Raw genomic sequence first — 19572 nt, forward strand, 5'->3', positions numbered from 1 at the left:
AAAAAACTGGTTCAGATTTTATTTTTGACAGATTACCAGATTTTACATTACTTTTGATTTCTTTGTTATTTCAGTGAGATCGCACCGCTAAATTTTATACAAATTAGAAATACAGTTTGAATGGCCAATTATAATTAGAGTTTCTTTTAAATAATTAGAAATACATGTTGTAAACAAGGATACCGTCACTTTACAAAATAATTTAGTAGAAAACCAACATCGCTTTCTATAGTAGCCCTTTCTAGGAAATTTCCACAACTGAATAAACTAGTGGCGGAATGGCGCGATCTCTCATTAATAAATCCTAATAATGCTCAGATATTCAAGTAGGTTCCAACAGGAAGAATACTTAGTCGTCGCCACCCGTCATTACTTCCATGAATTCTGGAACAAACAAAATGTATGAAAATTAAAGTAAATAAATACACACCTACTACTTTCTATAATATTAGGGTAGTTTCCATGGTTTTGTGTTGGTTTTACAGTTAATGTCCCACAAAACTGTTTATATACAGTTTGTCTGTGGGATTGGAGTCTCTTTAAATTAATTATATAATAAAAAGCTATATATATTATAATATGAATACATAATCACAAATATACTATAGTTTCGTTCTTTACAAAGCGGACAAAAAAATTTAATGGAGAAAACTAGTCTATTAATTAAGTACCTACTGAGACCCTAGTCTCAGACGTATTATAAAAAACACACACACACTCACGCCTTGTACTAATGTACTCCCTTGAGGGGTAGGCAGAGGTGCATTGCTGCACCCACTTTTCGCCAGAGTGTTATGTTAGTCCCAATGTAATAGGGGGCGGGCCTATTGCCATTTTACGGGCACATCCAAGACCCGAGAACAAATATCTGTGTTTAAACAAATATCTGCCCCAGCCGGGAATCGAACCCGGGACGTATTATGATTTAGCAAAACCCTTTATTTAATGTAAATGAGGCACAATCGGGAAATCGGGAATGGATTCATACGAAACAGATGCCCAGTACTACTGCCAAATGTGTATTTCAAAAGCAATATTTACTAAATTTGTATAATGAGCTATGCGCGATACGCGTGGGTTGCTATGAAATATGTTATTCTGTACCTCTACAGTCTCTACACCTATTTCTACTGTGTAACTCAATATAAATAATTGAAAGGACTCGTTAAAATGAACGAATACTAGGAATGATAGCACTGTTGTTTTTCCCACAACCGTCTGTGTCAGAATTCCAGAAATTACAGGAGATAATAATTATAAATGTGGAGTGTTCCTAGAAGGATCTGTGTAGGAAAGTTTTTAAAATTTCAAAAGGCATATTTTTTATCGTATTGACACGTCCTCTACTTCAAACTAATATTGCCCGATGACGGCGCGGCATTGCGGGGGGTCACTCTATATGACAAAATACTAAGTTTCAGCGTGGTGCCTCGCGAGCCTCGACTCTATCTTATTGTATTAAACGTGCCGACTCCAAGACGGCTCTCGTTCGTTACTTTTACGTCATTATGGAGTAACCATCCAGTTGTCGAGACAATACCAAATTTTTATATGATTACCTATACTTACATAATTGATTTAAATGTGTTTTGTAAATATTATAATAATTCAAACAGTTAATGCTCACCATCAAAGTCAACAGTTCCGGAGCCGTCCGAGTCGATTTCCTCAATCATCATGTCGAGTTCCTCGGCGCTGATCTTGTCGTCCAACTCCCGGAGGATCTCTCTTAGGACGTCAGTAGTGATGTAGCCGTTACCTGGAACACGTATAAATATAGGAATGAGTGAGAAGAACCGATAACCGGTGGGTAAAATAGAAATAATTAACAAACAAGTGAAGCGTGGGTCCTGCGGCTCGCTAGACCATAGCCTCAGACAGGAAGTTGGAAATGTTTGTATGAGGAAAGCCGAGAACAGAGTGTTGTGGTACTCTTTGAGACAGGCTTATATCCAGCAGTGGGCGTTTACGGGCCGATGATTAATGATAAGGCCTATGACGCCTGCTGAAGCAGTGGAAGATTACGGACTGACATAAGTAGGCCATCTTTACAACCCATTAGGTACGTCCCCACCCCACTTCTGGGGCTCGAGTCTCCTTCCAATGAAGGAAAGCTTAGTCCACCACTCTAGCCTAGTGCGGGTTCATGGACCAGTTTACCCTAATTTGGAGTTTTTTCTTCTTCATCCTCATCATCATCATCATTATACTTCCAGCATTATACACCAAGTCGTAGAGCTCCAATTAACCAGCATAAATATTAGATTAGGATCTAACCAGCTTTGTCGTACAACCGGAAGGCCTCCTTGAGCTCCTGCTGCATGGCCTCCGCGTCCTCCTCCACCATGAAGCGGGACGCCAGCGTCACGAACTCCTCGAACTCCAACTCGCCCGACCCTGGAAGGGGAGGGAAATTATGTTGAGATGACGTGCTTACGGCTGGATGGTTAGATTAACAATGATACTGTCGATTCTGAAGGCAGAAATTATAATTTTAGAGCTGTCAAAAACAAAATTTCTTAATGAGTGTTCCCGTAAATTATATTTTTTTGCTAGTAATTAGAATTTCTGCCTTCAGAATAGCTGCTACTATACGAATAAGATGGCGTGTCTCATGCACAAACAAAGCAAAATACTGTCCGCATTTTGTTTACAGACAAACCGTTTTAAGTTCAACCTAATCTAAATCTTCTAACCAAAACGAATTGAAAATAATAGCTCAGTGGTAGCATTTAGATTTTATTTTACGAGAGGCTTTGACGACCGAATGGCGTAGTGGTTAGTGACCCTGACTACTGAGCCGATGGTCCCGGGTTCGATTTCCGGCTGGGGTAGATATTTGTTTAAACACAGATATTTGTTCTCGGGTCTTGGATGTGCCCGTAAAATGGCAATAGGCCCGCCCCCTATTACATTGGGACTAACATACACTCTGGCGAAAAGTGGGTGCAGCAATGCACCTCTGCCTACCCCGCAAGGGAGTACATTAGTACAAGGCGTGAGTGCGTGTGTTTTTTGTGTGAGAGGCTTTGCTCTCATACTCCATCTAGTTCGTGTTAAAATATCTATGGCCGGATGGGTACTTTACACAGTGCCACATTGAGCCGCCGGCATTTCCATCCGGGTGTATCTTCGTGTAAGCCTGCATATTGTGTGTAGTAGCTCTTAGTGCTAGCCTAGAAAACCCCGGTCTTTTAAAGCTATGCGAAGCTTGCGCGGAATAAATAATAGTTGTCTTAAATAATGCGTATATTTAACAAATAAATATTATTTATCATTTTTATAAATATATATGTACTTATGAATAATGACTAACAATATACGGTACTAGTAGGCTCGTAGCCTTCATGTAATAAATACTTAAGTAGTTAAAACTACCTACGATATAAGATGATAAATTAACTACAAGCTCAACGGTATAATTTCTGTAAAGGTTTGCTGTAAAGTTTAATCTAATTATATTATGAGAGCGCCTCCATTACGGCTAATAAGAAAACTTATCCATTTAAACTCTTAAGTAAGTGCTTCAGTTTATGGGGTTTCATTGCAGGGTCACTGCTGGTGATAAATTTTATCCTGAAGCAGCAATTAGCTCACTGAAGGAAGTGCAGCCATGTGCGTATTTTTTTTTACTTCCATACCTGTGTCGAATTAAAGTGACAGAAAGTAACTGTCTGTAGTTTCTCTAAATTTATATTTTGCGAAAGTAGGAACCTATAGGTATGATGAATAGGCTTCTTGCACAATGATATTTTTAATAAAAACAGAGCTTTTATTATTATAGATTTACTGATTTCAGTAGGTAATCTTAATAAAAATATAGCATAGGTACCTAGATACTTTAGTCATAATTATGCTAGTAATCTTATCAGACTTAGCACTCTCTCTGTCATATAATTAAACTAAGTAATTTATCTAGCTGCTATACCAATTCTCAAAAATATGCATTATAATACGAGTCCAGGGCAAAATTCCGAAACGATGTTTCCAATCGTATAAATTATAATAGAGATAATTACTCGTATACACACATGCTAACTGATATTTAGCGCTTCCAGTGTTACAAACACTATATCTAGAATCTAGACAGCGATTCAGATCTATTTGTGCAAGCTTGTACCTACATGAAAGTGTTTATATTTGGAACTCCTGCAGCTTGTCATAATTACACATTGGAATGAAAGCCACGTGTTCGACTAACTCTACATCTTATACTGTGCAGTATTTTATTGAGAATAAAGTACATATAGTCCAACAAAGCTAACTTTGCAACCGAAACAAGTGCCAACGTATAGTTTAAAGGGGCTACAAAATATAATATTGTGTTCCTCTGTAATTTCTGATATGTATTCAGTACGTCTAGTACAGGTTTGATAGCTTGTCGACAACTATAAAAGTTTACGTTTTCACGCATACAAAGTGGCGCATCTAGCGGAAACTATCATTAAACTTTTTAATGCATGCAGATGACAGTAGTAAACAAAAAACTTTTTCGTTTACGTAAAATAACAAAACCCGCACTAGATGCTCCGTTGATACGATACTACGAAAGAATCCTTTCATGCACGCTATCCGTTCCCCTCTTCCTCGTGATGCTCACCGTCCTCATCCACCTCCTTGATGATCTCCTGCAGGGTCTCGTCCGTGACCTGGTGGCCCAGCATGCCCAGGATGGTGCCCACCATCACGGTGCCGATGCAGCCCTTCTTCTCATGGTCGAAGGCCTCGAACGCCTTCTTCAGGACTGGAAGAGAAAAGAGTTATGATCAGCTAGTGTAAAACTACCGCTAACATTACGGCGACAGATAAGCAATTAAGGGTGCTTACATAGAGAATCGGGTTCCCTGTATCTACCTGTACCGGTAACCTGATTATGTGAAAGCGCTCATGACATTTAAAAATCCGGGAAATGCTCTGTGAGTGAGCGCTTTCGCATAATCAGGTTACCGATACAGGTAGATACAGGGAACCAGATTCTCTATGTAAGAACCCTAACAATCCATAAGTAGATAAGCAGCGTCACTCGCTTGTCAAATATTTGTCAGGTCCGTACAAGTTACGTTAGATTTGATAAGAGCGACGCTGTTTAAGGATTCATCATCATCATCACGACCCATTACGTCCACACTGCTGGGGCACGGGTCTCCTTCCAATGAAGGAAGGGTTTAGGCCTAGTCCACCACGCTGGCCAAGTGCGGGTTGGTGGACCCCAACACAAGCAAGCTTGTGCTGAGAGAGTTGTCGGGTAAGTGGGCAACCCGACTGTCAAAGGATTTTTAAATTTTGTTAAAGGTTTAAGGATTGTTAATTACTAATGTTCGGTGGTCTAACGCCACAGATGCCTGTGGTATGACTGTTGATAAAAAACGTACAAATAAGAGTTGTAAAGCATGTTTGTGGTATGAATGTTGATAAAAATGTACAAATGAATGAAAATAGAGTCGTGGTTAACATGTCAAAAAAGTGTGAATTCATAAGATTAAACCCAACGATCAATCAGTGAGCAAGAATAGGATGAACCATGTGATAAACGTTGAACCTTAATATCATTAATACAACAGAAGCAGATACCAGTGTTATCAATAATATGATCATATTTCAGGTTGCTATTTTCACACAAGTTTCAGTAGCTAAGGAATTGCTGGAAGCGTTCCCCGAGGACGCTATAAAGTAAGATAAACGCTTCGTTTCAAACTTTGGGCAATTTTAGCAGCTTAGATAAACCACTGAAAGTGTGCTTTTAGTTTTGGAAATATCTAAGGAAACTTTCAGTCTAGCTGTAAGGCTGTAGGTACATGTTTGTGCATAAACCATCCCACATGCAGCCTTAGTAAGCTTTTTAGATGGTTTTGTAGCGGCTTAGAGTGAGATTCGACCAATGCTACATTTTTCTGTTTCTTATCTTTTCTACCACAATGGCTGATTATGATCACTAATTCAGTATACACATAAAATTTTAAATAAAAAACTTGGTACTTACTGACTATTTGGTCCTTGTTTAACTCCTCCTGTGAATGGAATAAAAATAGATTTGTTTAATATACACATTAAATGCACATAACTCCACTTTAATCAAATTTAATTGTCTAATATTATTTTGCATCAATACCTACATACCAACACTGATATTGAATTAGAACGTTCAATTTGTAAAGTTGGATTTGAAAAAGTTAATGTGAGAATCACAAGCAATTTAAGGTAATTTGGCCAATGATAATCCATTTATTTTAAAATTTATGAGATCTGACACGGATTTAAATTAATTCTAGCTTTTATGGAAAAAAAATTACGCAGAGCTTAAAGCTTCAATATTTTTTCACTATTTTTTTTCACAATTTCTACTCGTGGCTAAAAATAAATAAAAAAAAACATGACCAATCATCAATAGAAACCGTTACGTTCAATTCGAAAAATCGACAGCCGTTTTTTATCCACCGCACAAATTTAAAAACCCAATGGTCCTCACCATCTCGCCAGCACTTCACAGAAACTGAATGATATAATACGCGATCCCGAACCACAGTAGCAAGAACACTACTCCCTTTATCTGTATGGAGTTCGCGACTACTCGCAGACGGCCGACTATGTCACCCAGGTTGGCTTCAGAGCGAACCCCGTCAGAACCCACACCACTAGTCGTCCATCTTGGCTTTCAAACACGTATTTAACTGTTATTGTTAAGGTCAGCACACATTATGAGCTGCAAGACCAGCGTACGCTGAAACCCCACAGGCTTAATTAACCGTAAATATAATTGATACAGTAAAGCTTGGAATGCTGCCACCGTACGCGAATTATACACGCGCGACAGGTAAATGCTTTTTCGTGTCACAAACGACAATAATATCGATAATATTGGTCGCTGTAACCGAAACCTTTCCTTGATAAATGAAGCTGTTTAGTATGCAAACTTAATTACATTTAATCCGCAGAAAACCAAACGGCTGGCGGCAGCGTCATAAACCTCTGAACAAAGTTGGATTATTTATTTAAAGTTATTGGTACAATATTTGCGAGGAAAACGTTCAATTGTGTCCGCCGATTGGCAGATTATTAATTGCCTTTACCGCGGTTGAGCGTTTTCAATGAATCATTGCTTGAAAAAGCTTCAGCCCGGCTGTGTAGGTGTGAGCTGTAGGAAATCACACACCCTGTGCAGTGTGTAAATAAATGTGCAGTTCTAAATGAGGGATGTGCGGGGCGGGGGCGGGGCGCGGGGGGTGCGGGGTGCCCCCGGCTGTGGACAGTGACATATTTGCTATGAACATTGGGTTTCCACTGCGCTGCCAACATTTTGTAGTTGCTGAGTCGATCGCGGCGGATGGTTCGCGGAAATATGAGGAAATGCAACGCGTGATAGGTCACACGGTCGTTCAAACTCGTTAAGAGGTGGTCAGGGGTAAACTTATACAACAGGTATGTTTTTCAATATTAAGTTAGAAAAAGCTCACAGAAGCTTTCCAAGTTTTTCCACTTTCTTTCGATTTATTTTTATAACACGTGCTTTGTAAAACTTATAACATAAAACGTTAAAATTATTATTATGTGCACATTGTAAAACAGGCCTAAAACATTGATAACGTTTAAACAGTGTCAAAAATAAGTAATTTGCCGAGCAAACAACAGTAACATGAAATGTAGCCAGAAAGAGTTCAAATGCATGGCTTGCGCCCGTCAGTAATACAAACTCATTCGTCACTTCAGAAATTGGAGGAGTATTTTCCGAAATAGAGCTCTCCGACTATTCGTAACTAGCTGTTCCCGCGAGCTTTGCTTCGCCTTAAAAAGTTTTCTCGTGGTAATTACGCAATAAAAAGTAGTCAAATGTTAATCCAAGGTGTCAGCTGACTCCACACCAAATTTCATAAAAATCGGTTAAGCCGTATTGACGTGAGGAAGTAACAAACATACACACACACACAAACATACTCATAAACTTTCGCCTTTATAATATTAGTAGGACTAGTAAGTAGGATAGCGGTTTTAGCTAGCAATAATAATAGACCCTATCGAAGGGCCTAGTGTAATTTCCGGTTGCGGCAGATTTTTATTTAAAGGAAGGTAAATTTAGATGGTTTAGCTAGATTACCGAATTTACATAGAAAGATAAATTAGATACCTTTTTCCCAATAAAATATTGCCTATATTATATAATACTAAAAGTACTAAAGAGAATAAAATTGCGGATGTATTTACCCAAAATACGGTATTTAAGCGAGAATTTTGGTCCATTTTTTGCGCCAAGCATTCAAGAGCTTTAACATTAGTGAGTAAGTAATTACTGAAATTGCAGGCGAAATCTATTTATTTCAATAGGCATTTGCAAAAGACAGACAATCCGGCGGGATCAAAGGGAATCCGTTTCCGTTTATATATCTCGATTCTACTATATATAAATAAAGACCAGTGGGTCTAATCTGTCTGTTTTATGCACACCATTTCTGTATTCTTTTGCTTTGGTTTATTAAATAGAGTGTGATATTTTTGGTATTCACACTATTACCGATCCACTGAGAAAATCATCAAATTACTCCTAAACGGAAAAGGCTAGCTTAATGGCGCCTTCTGCAACATTATACTACAGAGCATCAGGATATACCCAACTAAAAACGGTAATGTTTTGTTCAAACCTTTAATTAATTGTTTGAAAAAAATGGGATTGTTTGATGTAGGCATTTTGTGAGTGGAACCTTTTCATTGCCCGTGAGTGTAGTATATAGGTTTTTTTTTTAAATGGTTCATATGCTTTTGAGCGTATTCATCCTTATCCTTACTAATATTATAAATGCGAAAGTAACTGTGTCTGTCTGTTTGTCTGTCTGTTACTCTTTCACGCCAAAACTACTGAACGGATTTGAATGAAATTTGGTATACATACGGTCTAGACCCTGGGAAAAAACAAAGGCTACTTTTTATCCCGGAATTCTATTATACCGGTATCCGGGAAAACTATTTAGGGCGAAGCGAAGGGCGCGGGAACAGCTAGTTACAAATAAATGTAACAAAACTTCATCATAATCATTCATCAAAATTCAAATATATTCGTTATTAGAATAGGATCTTCGTGACTTTCGTGAGTAAAACTTAAAATGTTGTCCCTGACTTTTTGTTGTAAAGGTTTCCGCCTGTTTTGCCGTAACTCCTTTGTGTGACGGAATTACTAATAACTAGGTAGGAGTAGGAGATACAAAGTACGTATATTAAACAGGGTGTAAAGATATGGTGCAAAAAAAAATAGCTTCTTTGATGAGACTGAACCACTTGCCCAAAGAAATATAGGTTGTTGGAAAAAGGGTATGACAAAAGACTAAGACAAAAGGGGGTGGCTCAGGGTGTAATTCTGAACATTTTTTTTACAAGTATATTGTATTCTACAAATTAATTCCATCCTGTATAAGCAAACACTAAGCGGACCAATTTACAAACAGTAATAAATAGACACACATCATCTTATCATATTCATCACCCGTTTTCACCAAGACGAATTGCTAGCAAGTAGGATTATGAGATTGTCTGTACTAGTAAATAAATTAAGAGATGGATGTTTGTATACGGACCGCAAGTTAATATTTTGACCAAATAAATGGATACTGGATACACGATGTATGGATGAATTTAAAACTAATAGGGTCAACCACTGCCTGTCGCTAGAAACGTTAGCTAATTTTAATATTGTCATTCTCAGACCTAATAATACTTTTTCTGGGCGTCTGATACGGGTAAGTAATAAATACAATTTACGTAAATGAAATAAATAAATAGTTCAGGTTTTCATCTATCATCTGCATACATTATTTGTGAAAAGTTTCATGACTGAAGTCTTTTGTGGGTCATTCCGATATCGGTGACGAAAGCGCTCGTCAACGAAATCTTCTTGTTGCTGCTGATGATTGGCTGACGTGATTGAAATTCAGCGAGTGTGAATCTTTTGGATGGTTGTCTGGAATATATCGCTTAAAAACATAAGACCGCCATTTGTAGGTACATTTATATGTTAGATTAAGTTTTTTGCAATTGTGTCCTTGTTTTTTGTGTACAAATAAATACACTCATGGGTAATGAAAAAGTTCCAGTGAGAAAAGCACAAAATTACTTTTAAAAGGAAAAAGCTAGCTTAATGATGCCTTCTCAACATTGGAGAACATTTAATAGAACATCAGGATATATTAACAAATAAAAACGATAATATTTTTTTCAAATATTTATTTAATTTTTATGAAAATTGGAGTTGTTTGGGGTCGGTATTTTGTGAGTGGTTTCATTGCCCGTGAGTGTAATATCTTATCGTTTATAATTATACTTTTCCTGCCTAACTTAAAAACAAGTTTCTTTTGTACTTAATATTGTTGTAAGTTTTCCTCTGAATAAATAAATATTCCCTCAGCCATCATCAGTCTTCCACCGGGCGGCCGCGGCGCGCCACTAGGTCACACAACCGACCGCACACCGCACTATTTCAGTGCTATTAATTGCAGAACACCTGTAAAAGCGATTAGACTTGTCTCGTAGCCGAACATTAATTGAACATGTCTCGCTGCGCCTGCGACGGTGCATCCACCACAAATATACATAAACTGCAAATGTACGAGTGTAGTCTTTAATATGTTGTTATTAAGGTTGTAATGAAGTGATTGAGGGTAGAGTTTTAGAGGAGTCGATAGTATGTTCTGTCAAAGTAATGTGACGCACAGAGTATAGGGGGAATGTTCTCGCCTACACTCAAGAGAAATAGAATGGGGCGCTTGTTTTCTATCACATTCTACTGTTTACAGTGTAGAAGGAGAATATGGTTTGCGGTGTAATGAACAGATATTGTTGGCCAGATATCTAATCTTTGGATGCCGATATGAATCGAATTCGTGTTTGTTTAGGTTGGCGGTTTATTTTAGAAACTAGTAACTAGTAATTCTGCTTCCAAAGATAATTATATGTAGCTCTCTACATTTGTAATTATGTTAACTTTGAAAATATTATAACTGAAAACCTCTTTTTTAAAATGGTATGAAAATATTGGGATAATTAAGTTAAGTATACTTATGTGATTGAACTTGTTTGGTGTTTTAAATACTAATTACTTATTCATGAAGTAGGTATCTTTTTTTATAATTTAATACCAAAGCCACAAGTCTAAAACTGGACAATAACTGAAATCAATACTGAAAATGAAATACTATACTAATAACATTTCGGCAAAAATTTGTACTTATCAAGAAATCATGCAATTTTGCTGCTATTCATTACTCAATTATTATTTTATTATGAGGTATTTATATGTCGGAGTAAGATAGTTATAGCCGTAATATAGTAATATCCCTAGGGGTATGATTATATACCGGAATAAAGTTATACGAAAGCGATTCATTACTATCTCACTAGGAATATAGTTATAAAACGGACCAAGTTTAGTGAAATAGCTATATTTCTACCTTAGACAAGTAAACCAAATTTCTACTAATAGCTATAAACTAGGTATCATTTATCGGTTTAGAGTTATCAGACTGTTGACTTTTTTATCATAAGACTTTACATCAGCAGTGGCTTTCATTGTACTGTAACTCTTCAATGTATCATTTCAGACTAAATAGAGATTGCAGTACAGCTATCTTATAGTTGTTTTAAAGCAATATATCTTAATTATAATAATAAATGATAAACAATGAGCCGTGTTGTTTGTCTGTATCAATGCCAGAACTGCGCAGTCAATGCCAAGGTGCACTATTGTTTTTGATGGGGTTTGTATCATTTCGGTATTTTCACAAATCCTTAACGATTTATGTGCGTCAAGGGTTGAGGGCTAGAGTGAAAAATAGTCATAATACCTAATTTCTTACCCTCTTATTCATAAAAAAGTTAGTGGACGCTTTAGCTATTGAACTGTTCTGTCACTCTCTGACAGAGAATGATTTTTTCTCTTATTCATTCTTTTCTTTGACAGAGAGGGACAAAACAGTTAAATAGCTAAAGCGTCCACTAACATTTTTATGAATAAGGGGGTTTGTGTCTATTTAATTTTAGTAATCACTATAAGACTGTGCATGTTGCGTAGCGGTCAGTTCGGTTAAACCAATAACCTGGTATTTAAATAAATAAAAATTGTCTGGTGTTATTAACTAGCTCAGTGGAATAAATTGCAATTGTATTAAAATCTGTCATTGTCTTAGCGCGAGGATGACTAAGGTCTGCTAGTTGCCGTGGTCAAGTAAATAAAAATATGTTTTAATTTGTTTAATTTAGCATAAAGTCTTTCTACTGTTTGAAACATATCTATACCGATCAAGCATTGTATATTACTTTATAATATAAGTAAATCCTTCTAATTAAGGTTTCAAAATGGAGCTCTACCAAGTTGATACTTACCCTGCATATACGGAAACGTCACTTCAGCCAAATATCAATACATCGTCCTCTGTAGCTGGTTTCAGTTTTATCTCTATTTATAGACACTACAGCTTTTATTTTGAAAGTGATCATAAATAACCACATTGTAATCTTTGTTAATAGCGAGTCGGTGGTAAATATAAGGGAAATTTGGTATGGAGTTAGCTGATACCCTGTATTTACACACACACACACACGCACTCACGCCTTGTACTAATGTACTCCCTTGCGGGGTAGGCAGAGGTGCATTGCTGCACCCACTTTTCGCCAGAGTGTTATGTTAGTCCCAATGTAATAGGGGGCGGGCCTATTGCCATTTTACGGGCACATCCAAGACCCGAGAACAAATATCTGTGTTTAAACAAATATCTGCCCCAGCCGGGAATCGAACCCGGGACCATCGGCTCAGTAGTCAGGGTTACTAACCACTACGCCATTCGGTCGTCATTTATATCGTGTATTTACACATAGGCTACTTTTCAAGGCAAAAACTTTTTAAGCCACATTGAATTTCGCAAGAACAACTAGTGTGAGGAATGAGGAAGAAGTTCCTAGATAGTCTCAGCGCAATTTATGAAAAGGAACCTTTAGGGCTGACACAAGCCATCTGATTCAGAGCCATCCTGTATCAGCCCTATGGGTCCAATGCGTAGCAGTTTATTCTTTTGCACTTAATTATCCACCAACCCGCACTAGGCCAGCGTGGTGGACTAGGCCTAAACCCTTCCTTCATTGGAAGGAGACCCGTGCCTCAGCAGTGGGGACGTGATGGGTCGTGATGATGATGAGACTTAATTATCTAATGATATATGACTAAAATAAAAGTCTATTTTAGATAGGTAGGTATTATTTAATTTCCTCTTAACCATTTGGCTGCCTCACATCAAAGTTACCTCGACCGAGACCTATTATAATATACGACATTGTCCGACTACAATCGGTTTCACTTCCCCAAACGAGTTTCAAAAGTACAGTCGATTCAAAAACAAAATAGAACAACCATCCAACAATTAAGACAATACGTCAGAAGAACAAAGTATTTGAGAAGTGATATTTATTATTATTATTATAATTAAACCCTATCAAAATGTACTTGTAGCAAAAAATTACGGTAGAATTTCATGGGTTACATTTTAAATTGATAGTAATATGAAGTAATTATAGGATTACTTTAATAAAAATACTCTACATGACATCCTAGAGATCAGTGTTAAAATTATAGGTACATATTTATTATATATTTTTCTTCTCATCTTTACACCGTATAACAAATTGTCTATGACTTGCGCGAAATGCCCCATAAGTATTAGACCCTCCTATCAACGGACAGGTCACCAAAAAATCGCAAGTTCCGTCATTAAATAATCAAGGTTTTCACTCTCAAAACAGTATATCTTAACTATCACTTATATATTTTGTTACTGTTTCTTCTCCCATTTCCACTATTCTGATGACAATGCTCAGTGGATGCGGACAGCTGGCTCGCTGCCGTCAGAAACAGCTGTACGCGGATTGATCCGCGATGAATGTACCCAATTGATGTCACAACTAGCGCTATCGTGACATCGTGACATTCGTGACGTGACAATACGAAACTTATCGCTAAAGTATACGATGACACTGTTGCCTTTCATAAAGTTTGAAGATGATATCGATATAGGTACAGGTCGTGTACAGAAAGAAAGCTGGTAACTTATAAGCGCTGATAAGGGCGGGAAAAATATTGAAAAATAAGCGCTTATAAGTTCCCGGTTTTTTTCTGTATACGGCCATAGAATGTACTATAGCTGTACTATGTCCGTTAGTTTCTAAAGTTCAATAAGTTAATTTTATATCATCTACGATTTTGCCAGGCACACTAACTAATCATTTTCATGTTTCCCCTTTGATTGTTTGAAACCAAAATAGATGTGAACTATTAAATAAAGTAGCTAGAACTAGACAGGGGAATGCAGCAACATTAGCCCGCTATTGTTAGCCGCGAGTGTTGCCCCGGCCGCTGACAAACTATCCATCATATGAAATACGACTTGCATTCGGCTATTTCTGCATCGGCGTTTCTGTTCAAATGCTACAAAATGTCGCCTTCCTGTTTAACGTTCCATGCATATTACATTGGATTTAGTTTCGTTGTTGGTTAGAATCTCTATAGGGCTCTCGTAGATGTGGTAGTCTGGAAACGAGGAGTAGTAGTTGGACTCTGTGTCGAATATCCACGAGATGCTGTTTTGCTTGAGTGGCGAGGGGCTGAAGTGGTTTTGGAGACGCCACTCCGTGAGCTGCTGCTGTGTGGGCTGCTCGGCCGTCACGTAGCCGCTGCTTGAGCTCCTCATAGACGCCGATCTTGATAGCGAAGACTTAAATGGCACGTCCACCTTTTTGGGTTCGTTATTAGTATTGGTTTTCTGTGAGAAGGACCGGTATGGAACTTGCGGGGGTAGCACCATGGCATCGGTCAGCTTGTGTTTAACTATCACTACCCGCTTGCTGCCTCGCAGGAGAATAGGATTCCTGATAATGATTCCGTAAAGCAGTATAGCCCCGAAACCCCCGGCTCCAAACAGAGCAATAACAAATATGTAAGCCTTGTACGCTTTTGGTGACGATTCTTCGTGCATTTCGTCTAATATTGATGCTGAGATTAAAGTACAGCTGTCGAATTGCAATATTGGTCCGGAATCGTCCATAGTGCACACGGTGTATGTCGAATTCATGTCCACATTTAAAATTTTCAAAGTAGACGGCAATATTCCAATACAATAAATTTCTTCTGGGCAGTTTGATTTAAACCATATTATTCCTAAATCGAAGTTGCCTTTAGATATTAACTCAACCATTGAAAATCCATGGTGTTCTATATAAAATGTTAGTTGGAATTGAGAATTTTTGGAATAGTTTTTGGCTGTGTCCGTTAATGATGATAAGATACCATATCCCATATGATGTATTCGGTAATTTAGACAACTGTATTGATTTCCATAGATAATTCTGCTGGGTACATTAGTATTTGACGTATTTTTGCACTTATTATCCATGACAATGGACATATCATTATGAGTGCGACTTTTATCTAAATCAATAGGAGGCTTTGCAGTTACGACAGAAGTTATGTTCATCGCTTCACATTCCGCTTTGAACCTCGAGAATGACATGCCTCTATACACTTCTGGATGAAAACAAGTTAGTCCCATCAGCAAGGAATCACTCGTCATCAGATCCAAGTATTCTAAACCACAATAGCACACCCACAGGTTGTTTTGGAGCTCAATAGTCGGCGAAGGTCGCACAATGGCCAGGATACGATCGAATATGGTCCCTGGGACTGACACCAAGAAGTTGTCACTAAGGTTAATTTGTTGTATGTGTTCCAGGTAGTCGAATGCTCCTAGCCCAATGGAGGTGATTTGTGAGGAGCACAGGTTCAACACCCTGCAGTGGCGAAGATCTCTGAAACTGTTCCTGTTGAGTAAATCGCCGAAGCTATTGTGAGAGAAGTCCACAGAGTAGATGGACGGCAGTGTCGCGGAACCCGTGATGTTCGCGGGGTCCCAGCGGCCGCTGTACGTTATAGATATATTGACCAAGTGGTCTTCTGCCCCTCTCAAAGCGTTGCGTTTAATTCCTCCATTTATATGACAGTACTTGAGAACCAGAGACTCCAACTTCATAAGACCGATCAGCATATTGGAGTTCCATTTTTCTAATGTCAATCCCTCCAGTACAAGTTTTTTCACCTTTTTAGTGAAGGTACTAATGAACGAATGCGGGTGTATGTATGACAGGTTTCCGCTAGTAATTTTCAAAGTGGTGACGTCAGCTCTTATTTTCGTTAACCAGTTAAGTGGAAGGTGCCCCCCGGGGAACATCGCTTTATAGAAAGTTATAGTCATTGCGTCGCATTCATATCCATTCTGAAAGTAAAAGTTCTGTATTACTAATACATTTTAGTATAAGATATCACTAGGTATATACAAAGTACCTACCTATAAAGCAAAGTCGTTTTCATTCGGATAGGTACAGGATCTGTCTTGATCCATTTTCAAAATGTTAAAAGAGCAAAAGTTTTAGAAATTCCAGTATAAAAATTTTGTTGAAGCATCAATTTTTGTTTACCAAAACAGCGAAATAAACTTCCTCTTCGTATTCGTAGTCGAAGTTGTCCTCGTGACAGATGATGGTGCACGAGGTCGTGTAGCAGGTCTTGGTCTTGTTGTAGTCGTCATATTCGATGGAGCTCCTGAAAATATAACAAAGTTATAGGATTGAAAATGGCCTCAAATTCTTCGAGAAGGTACGGCCGTTCCGTGCCCTTGATTCGAAAAGACATTCAGTAAGTGCAGCTTCTTCGTATTAAGTCTATTGGATATAAAATCTTAAGCACAAATGTTAAAAGGCTGCTGTTAACCACCTTATACCTAAATAAGTATATTAAATTCATGTCAAATTTACATAAGTACCCTTTGTTTTCATTTTTGCATGTACAGTCGACAGCATAAATGTACACACTTTTGTATCTTATTTTATAGAAACGAAATTTCACAAACCATCGCCCACCGATGGAATGATGGAAGAATAACGTTTATTTTGGTAATTGAGTGAAGTAATGAAAAAGGGGTTAATTGAGGTCTGAATTTATGTTTTGATGAGGTAGCTACATACTCGTAGTAACTGCAAACACTGTAAGTGAATATATACCTACCAACATAATATTTAATATTGCAGATTCCTTGGCTGCCGACTTGGAGATACAACACAACGTACGCTGAGTTGCAGAAAGGAACTTTAAGTTAATGTCGGCATTAAATCTATGTCTGTCTCTTTCTGTCCGTATACTGTCAAAACAAGGCAGATATACATTTAAGGTCAGCATTAGCTTAAAGTTCCTTTCTGCAACTCAGCGTTAAACATTTAAGGCGCTCCGCCCCGCGAACTGCTAGAGTCGAGGCGTAGACGGTGCTGATTGTCAAAATTTGCGTGATCCATCAAGTGATCCCCCGTCACGCGTTCGGGTTAAGGCGAGCCAGAACTCCACGGGTGGCACTTTTGAGTATTAACAAAGTACTCTGTGGGTGGCACGGGCTCGTACCTAGAACAGCCAACAAACAGCCTGCTCTATGATGTGCGTACCTCTGTATGGCCATGATGAGCACGAGGATGAAGCTGGCGACGGTGATGACGCAGAAGGTGCCCTGCACCGCCACGCGCAGCCAGCCGCGGCTGCATGACGTGTTCCTGGGAATAGTCATCATCATCATCAACAACAACATAATCATCAGTTACCACCATCTGCGTCAAGGTTCACGACCCACCACGTCCTCACTGCACGGGTCTCCTTCCAATGAATGAAGGGGTTTTGTTTTAGACCTACTCTACCCCGCTGGCCTAGTGCGGCCTGGTGGACGACCATCTAACATTAGCAATAAACAATACTCAAGCAGTGTCGCTCACTCAAATGTGTCTAAACTTCTATGGATCTGGCAGATGTTTGACTGGAAAGTGATGCTGCTAATAGCATATTAATTCTATAAGTATATGTTAATACTAATAATACTAGTGATATATAGAATAGAATAGAATAGAATATTGCTTTATTGAACACCACATAAATCAGACATACAAAAAAAAAACATACTTATAGACTAGAACTAATGTACAATAGGCGGCCTTATCGCTGAGGGCGATCTCTTACAGGCAACCTTATATATAGCGGAAACAAAGTGACAATTTAGAGGGCGGTGTACCAACAATAACAAAATAATAATATAACTAACTATGTACCTACTTATAATAGCCTAATATAAACCTATAATACTGTAATACATACCATAAACAATACATACTATACATAATTATATACATACATATTATACAAACATATATATATACTTAGTTAATTAAATAACATTATTATACTATACAAATTATAAATGACATATAATACAGACACGGACTACTTACAATGATAGATAATGATTTTTTACCAGTGTTTTAAAAGTTTGCGGTGATTTAGCGCTACGCACATTAAGTGGCAGAGAGTTCCACAGCTCAATGGACAACATTTCAAAAAACTAAAGCTGCTATAAATCGAAAACCATTTCGAGATTTAGCTCTCAAGGCCACAAAAAAAATGTTTTTGTATTTTTTGGATGTATCATTTTCGAGAAAATCATAAAATAGTAAAAAAGTGCTGATGACGTCATACATCAGGTTAACTGTCACTTTAATTTTTGATTGACGTTGACGTTTTATCGAGTCGTTGTTGTTTATTTGGGTCATTTTCATAAATTCTGTTCTGACACTTTCTGACTATTTTTTAAATTTATCATATAAAATGGTTAGTACTTATTAAGAGATGACCTCTATTTAATATGTCCCAGAGCATGCCACCGCCTACATAGCTGAAAAAATGCTTCTGCTTATTTTTTTACATGATAAGTACCTACTTTGTATCATCAGAAATATCAATGTCATTTGAAAATGACCCATTTGTTGGTTGACATGTAAACAAAGTTTAAATGTCACTTGTCAGTGTCATTTATGTTTTTTTTCGAGACTAAGGCAATAGACAAAAATAAAAATTGAGCCTAATATGTGATGTCACTTCCGGTTTTTAAATAATTAACTTTAAAGTTAAAAATAACATGCAAAAATTCATGTATATACAAAATAAAAAAATACGGGTCCTCTAATTTTTTATAACCTTTCCGAATAGCTAATAAAAATATAGGGTAGAGAAAATGAAATGTTGTCCATTGCCCGAACCGTAAAGGTGGCTGTAAAATTTTGTAGAATGCGCCGGATATTCCAGTAGATAGATAGATATGTTAATACTAATATTACAATAGTTATACTTACTTCTTAGCTGAACTGAAAGCCGCAGTAGTTTTCCGTATCAACCTATTATTGTCAAGCATGCTCATATCCAACAATTTATTGTCCTGAAATTAATAAAACGAATTGTTTCTTTTACTTGTTGCTTTCTTTCTTTCTTTCAAATGCCAAGAATCAAAATTTATTGGGTAGTTTAGATGAGCTTTAAAAAGCCCGCTAGAAAGCTCACAATACTCACAAAAGCACGCACTTTACGAAGCTAAAGCTCACTCGCTCGCTGCAACATGGTGTGGTACACGGATAACAGAACTGAGATCGGTATTTGTGATTCCGTTCAGTTGTTCGCACGTAATAGCATATGAG

At 37.7% G+C, this 19572-nt stretch overlaps 2 protein-coding genes across 3 annotated transcripts; both read right to left on the minus strand.

Annotated features, from left to right (window-relative positions):
* On the minus strand, window positions 1-6654 carry LOC105386669 (troponin C, isoallergen Bla g 6.0101). Of its 2 annotated transcripts, none has more exons than XM_038118111.2 (6): window positions 6118-6249; window positions 5981-6008; window positions 4601-4744; window positions 2278-2397; window positions 1628-1759; window positions 1-384 (listed from the first exon to the last, which is right to left on the minus strand). In XM_038118111.2, the coding sequence occupies exons 1-6, from the start codon at window positions 6220-6222 to the stop codon at window positions 350-352; spliced, it is 564 nt and encodes a 187-aa protein (XP_037974039.2). In that variant the 5' UTR covers window positions 6223-6249; the 3' UTR covers window positions 1-349. The 2 variants fall into 2 exon arrangements, with proteins under 2 accessions (XP_037974039.2, XP_037974040.1); XM_038118112.2 differs by lacking the exon at window positions 6118-6249 and adding an exon at window positions 6467-6654 and having other exon boundaries at window positions 7-384.
* A 7550-nt stretch (window positions 6655-14204) lies between these two features.
* LOC105386670 lies at window positions 14205-19572 on the minus strand. The gene is made up of 5 exons (XM_048623357.1): window positions 19448-19572; window positions 19234-19316; window positions 17506-17610; window positions 16492-16615; window positions 14205-16289 (listed from the first exon to the last, which is right to left on the minus strand). Exons 2-5 carry the CDS (start codon window positions 19296-19298, stop codon window positions 14472-14474), a joined length of 2112 nt encoding a protein of 703 aa, XP_048479314.1. The 5' UTR covers window positions 19299-19316; window positions 19448-19572; the 3' UTR covers window positions 14205-14471.

Source organism: Plutella xylostella, chromosome 10, assembly GCF_932276165.1.
Source record: "Plutella xylostella chromosome 10, ilPluXylo3.1, whole genome shotgun sequence".
Taxonomy (NCBI): domain Eukaryota; kingdom Metazoa; phylum Arthropoda; class Insecta; order Lepidoptera; family Plutellidae; genus Plutella; species Plutella xylostella.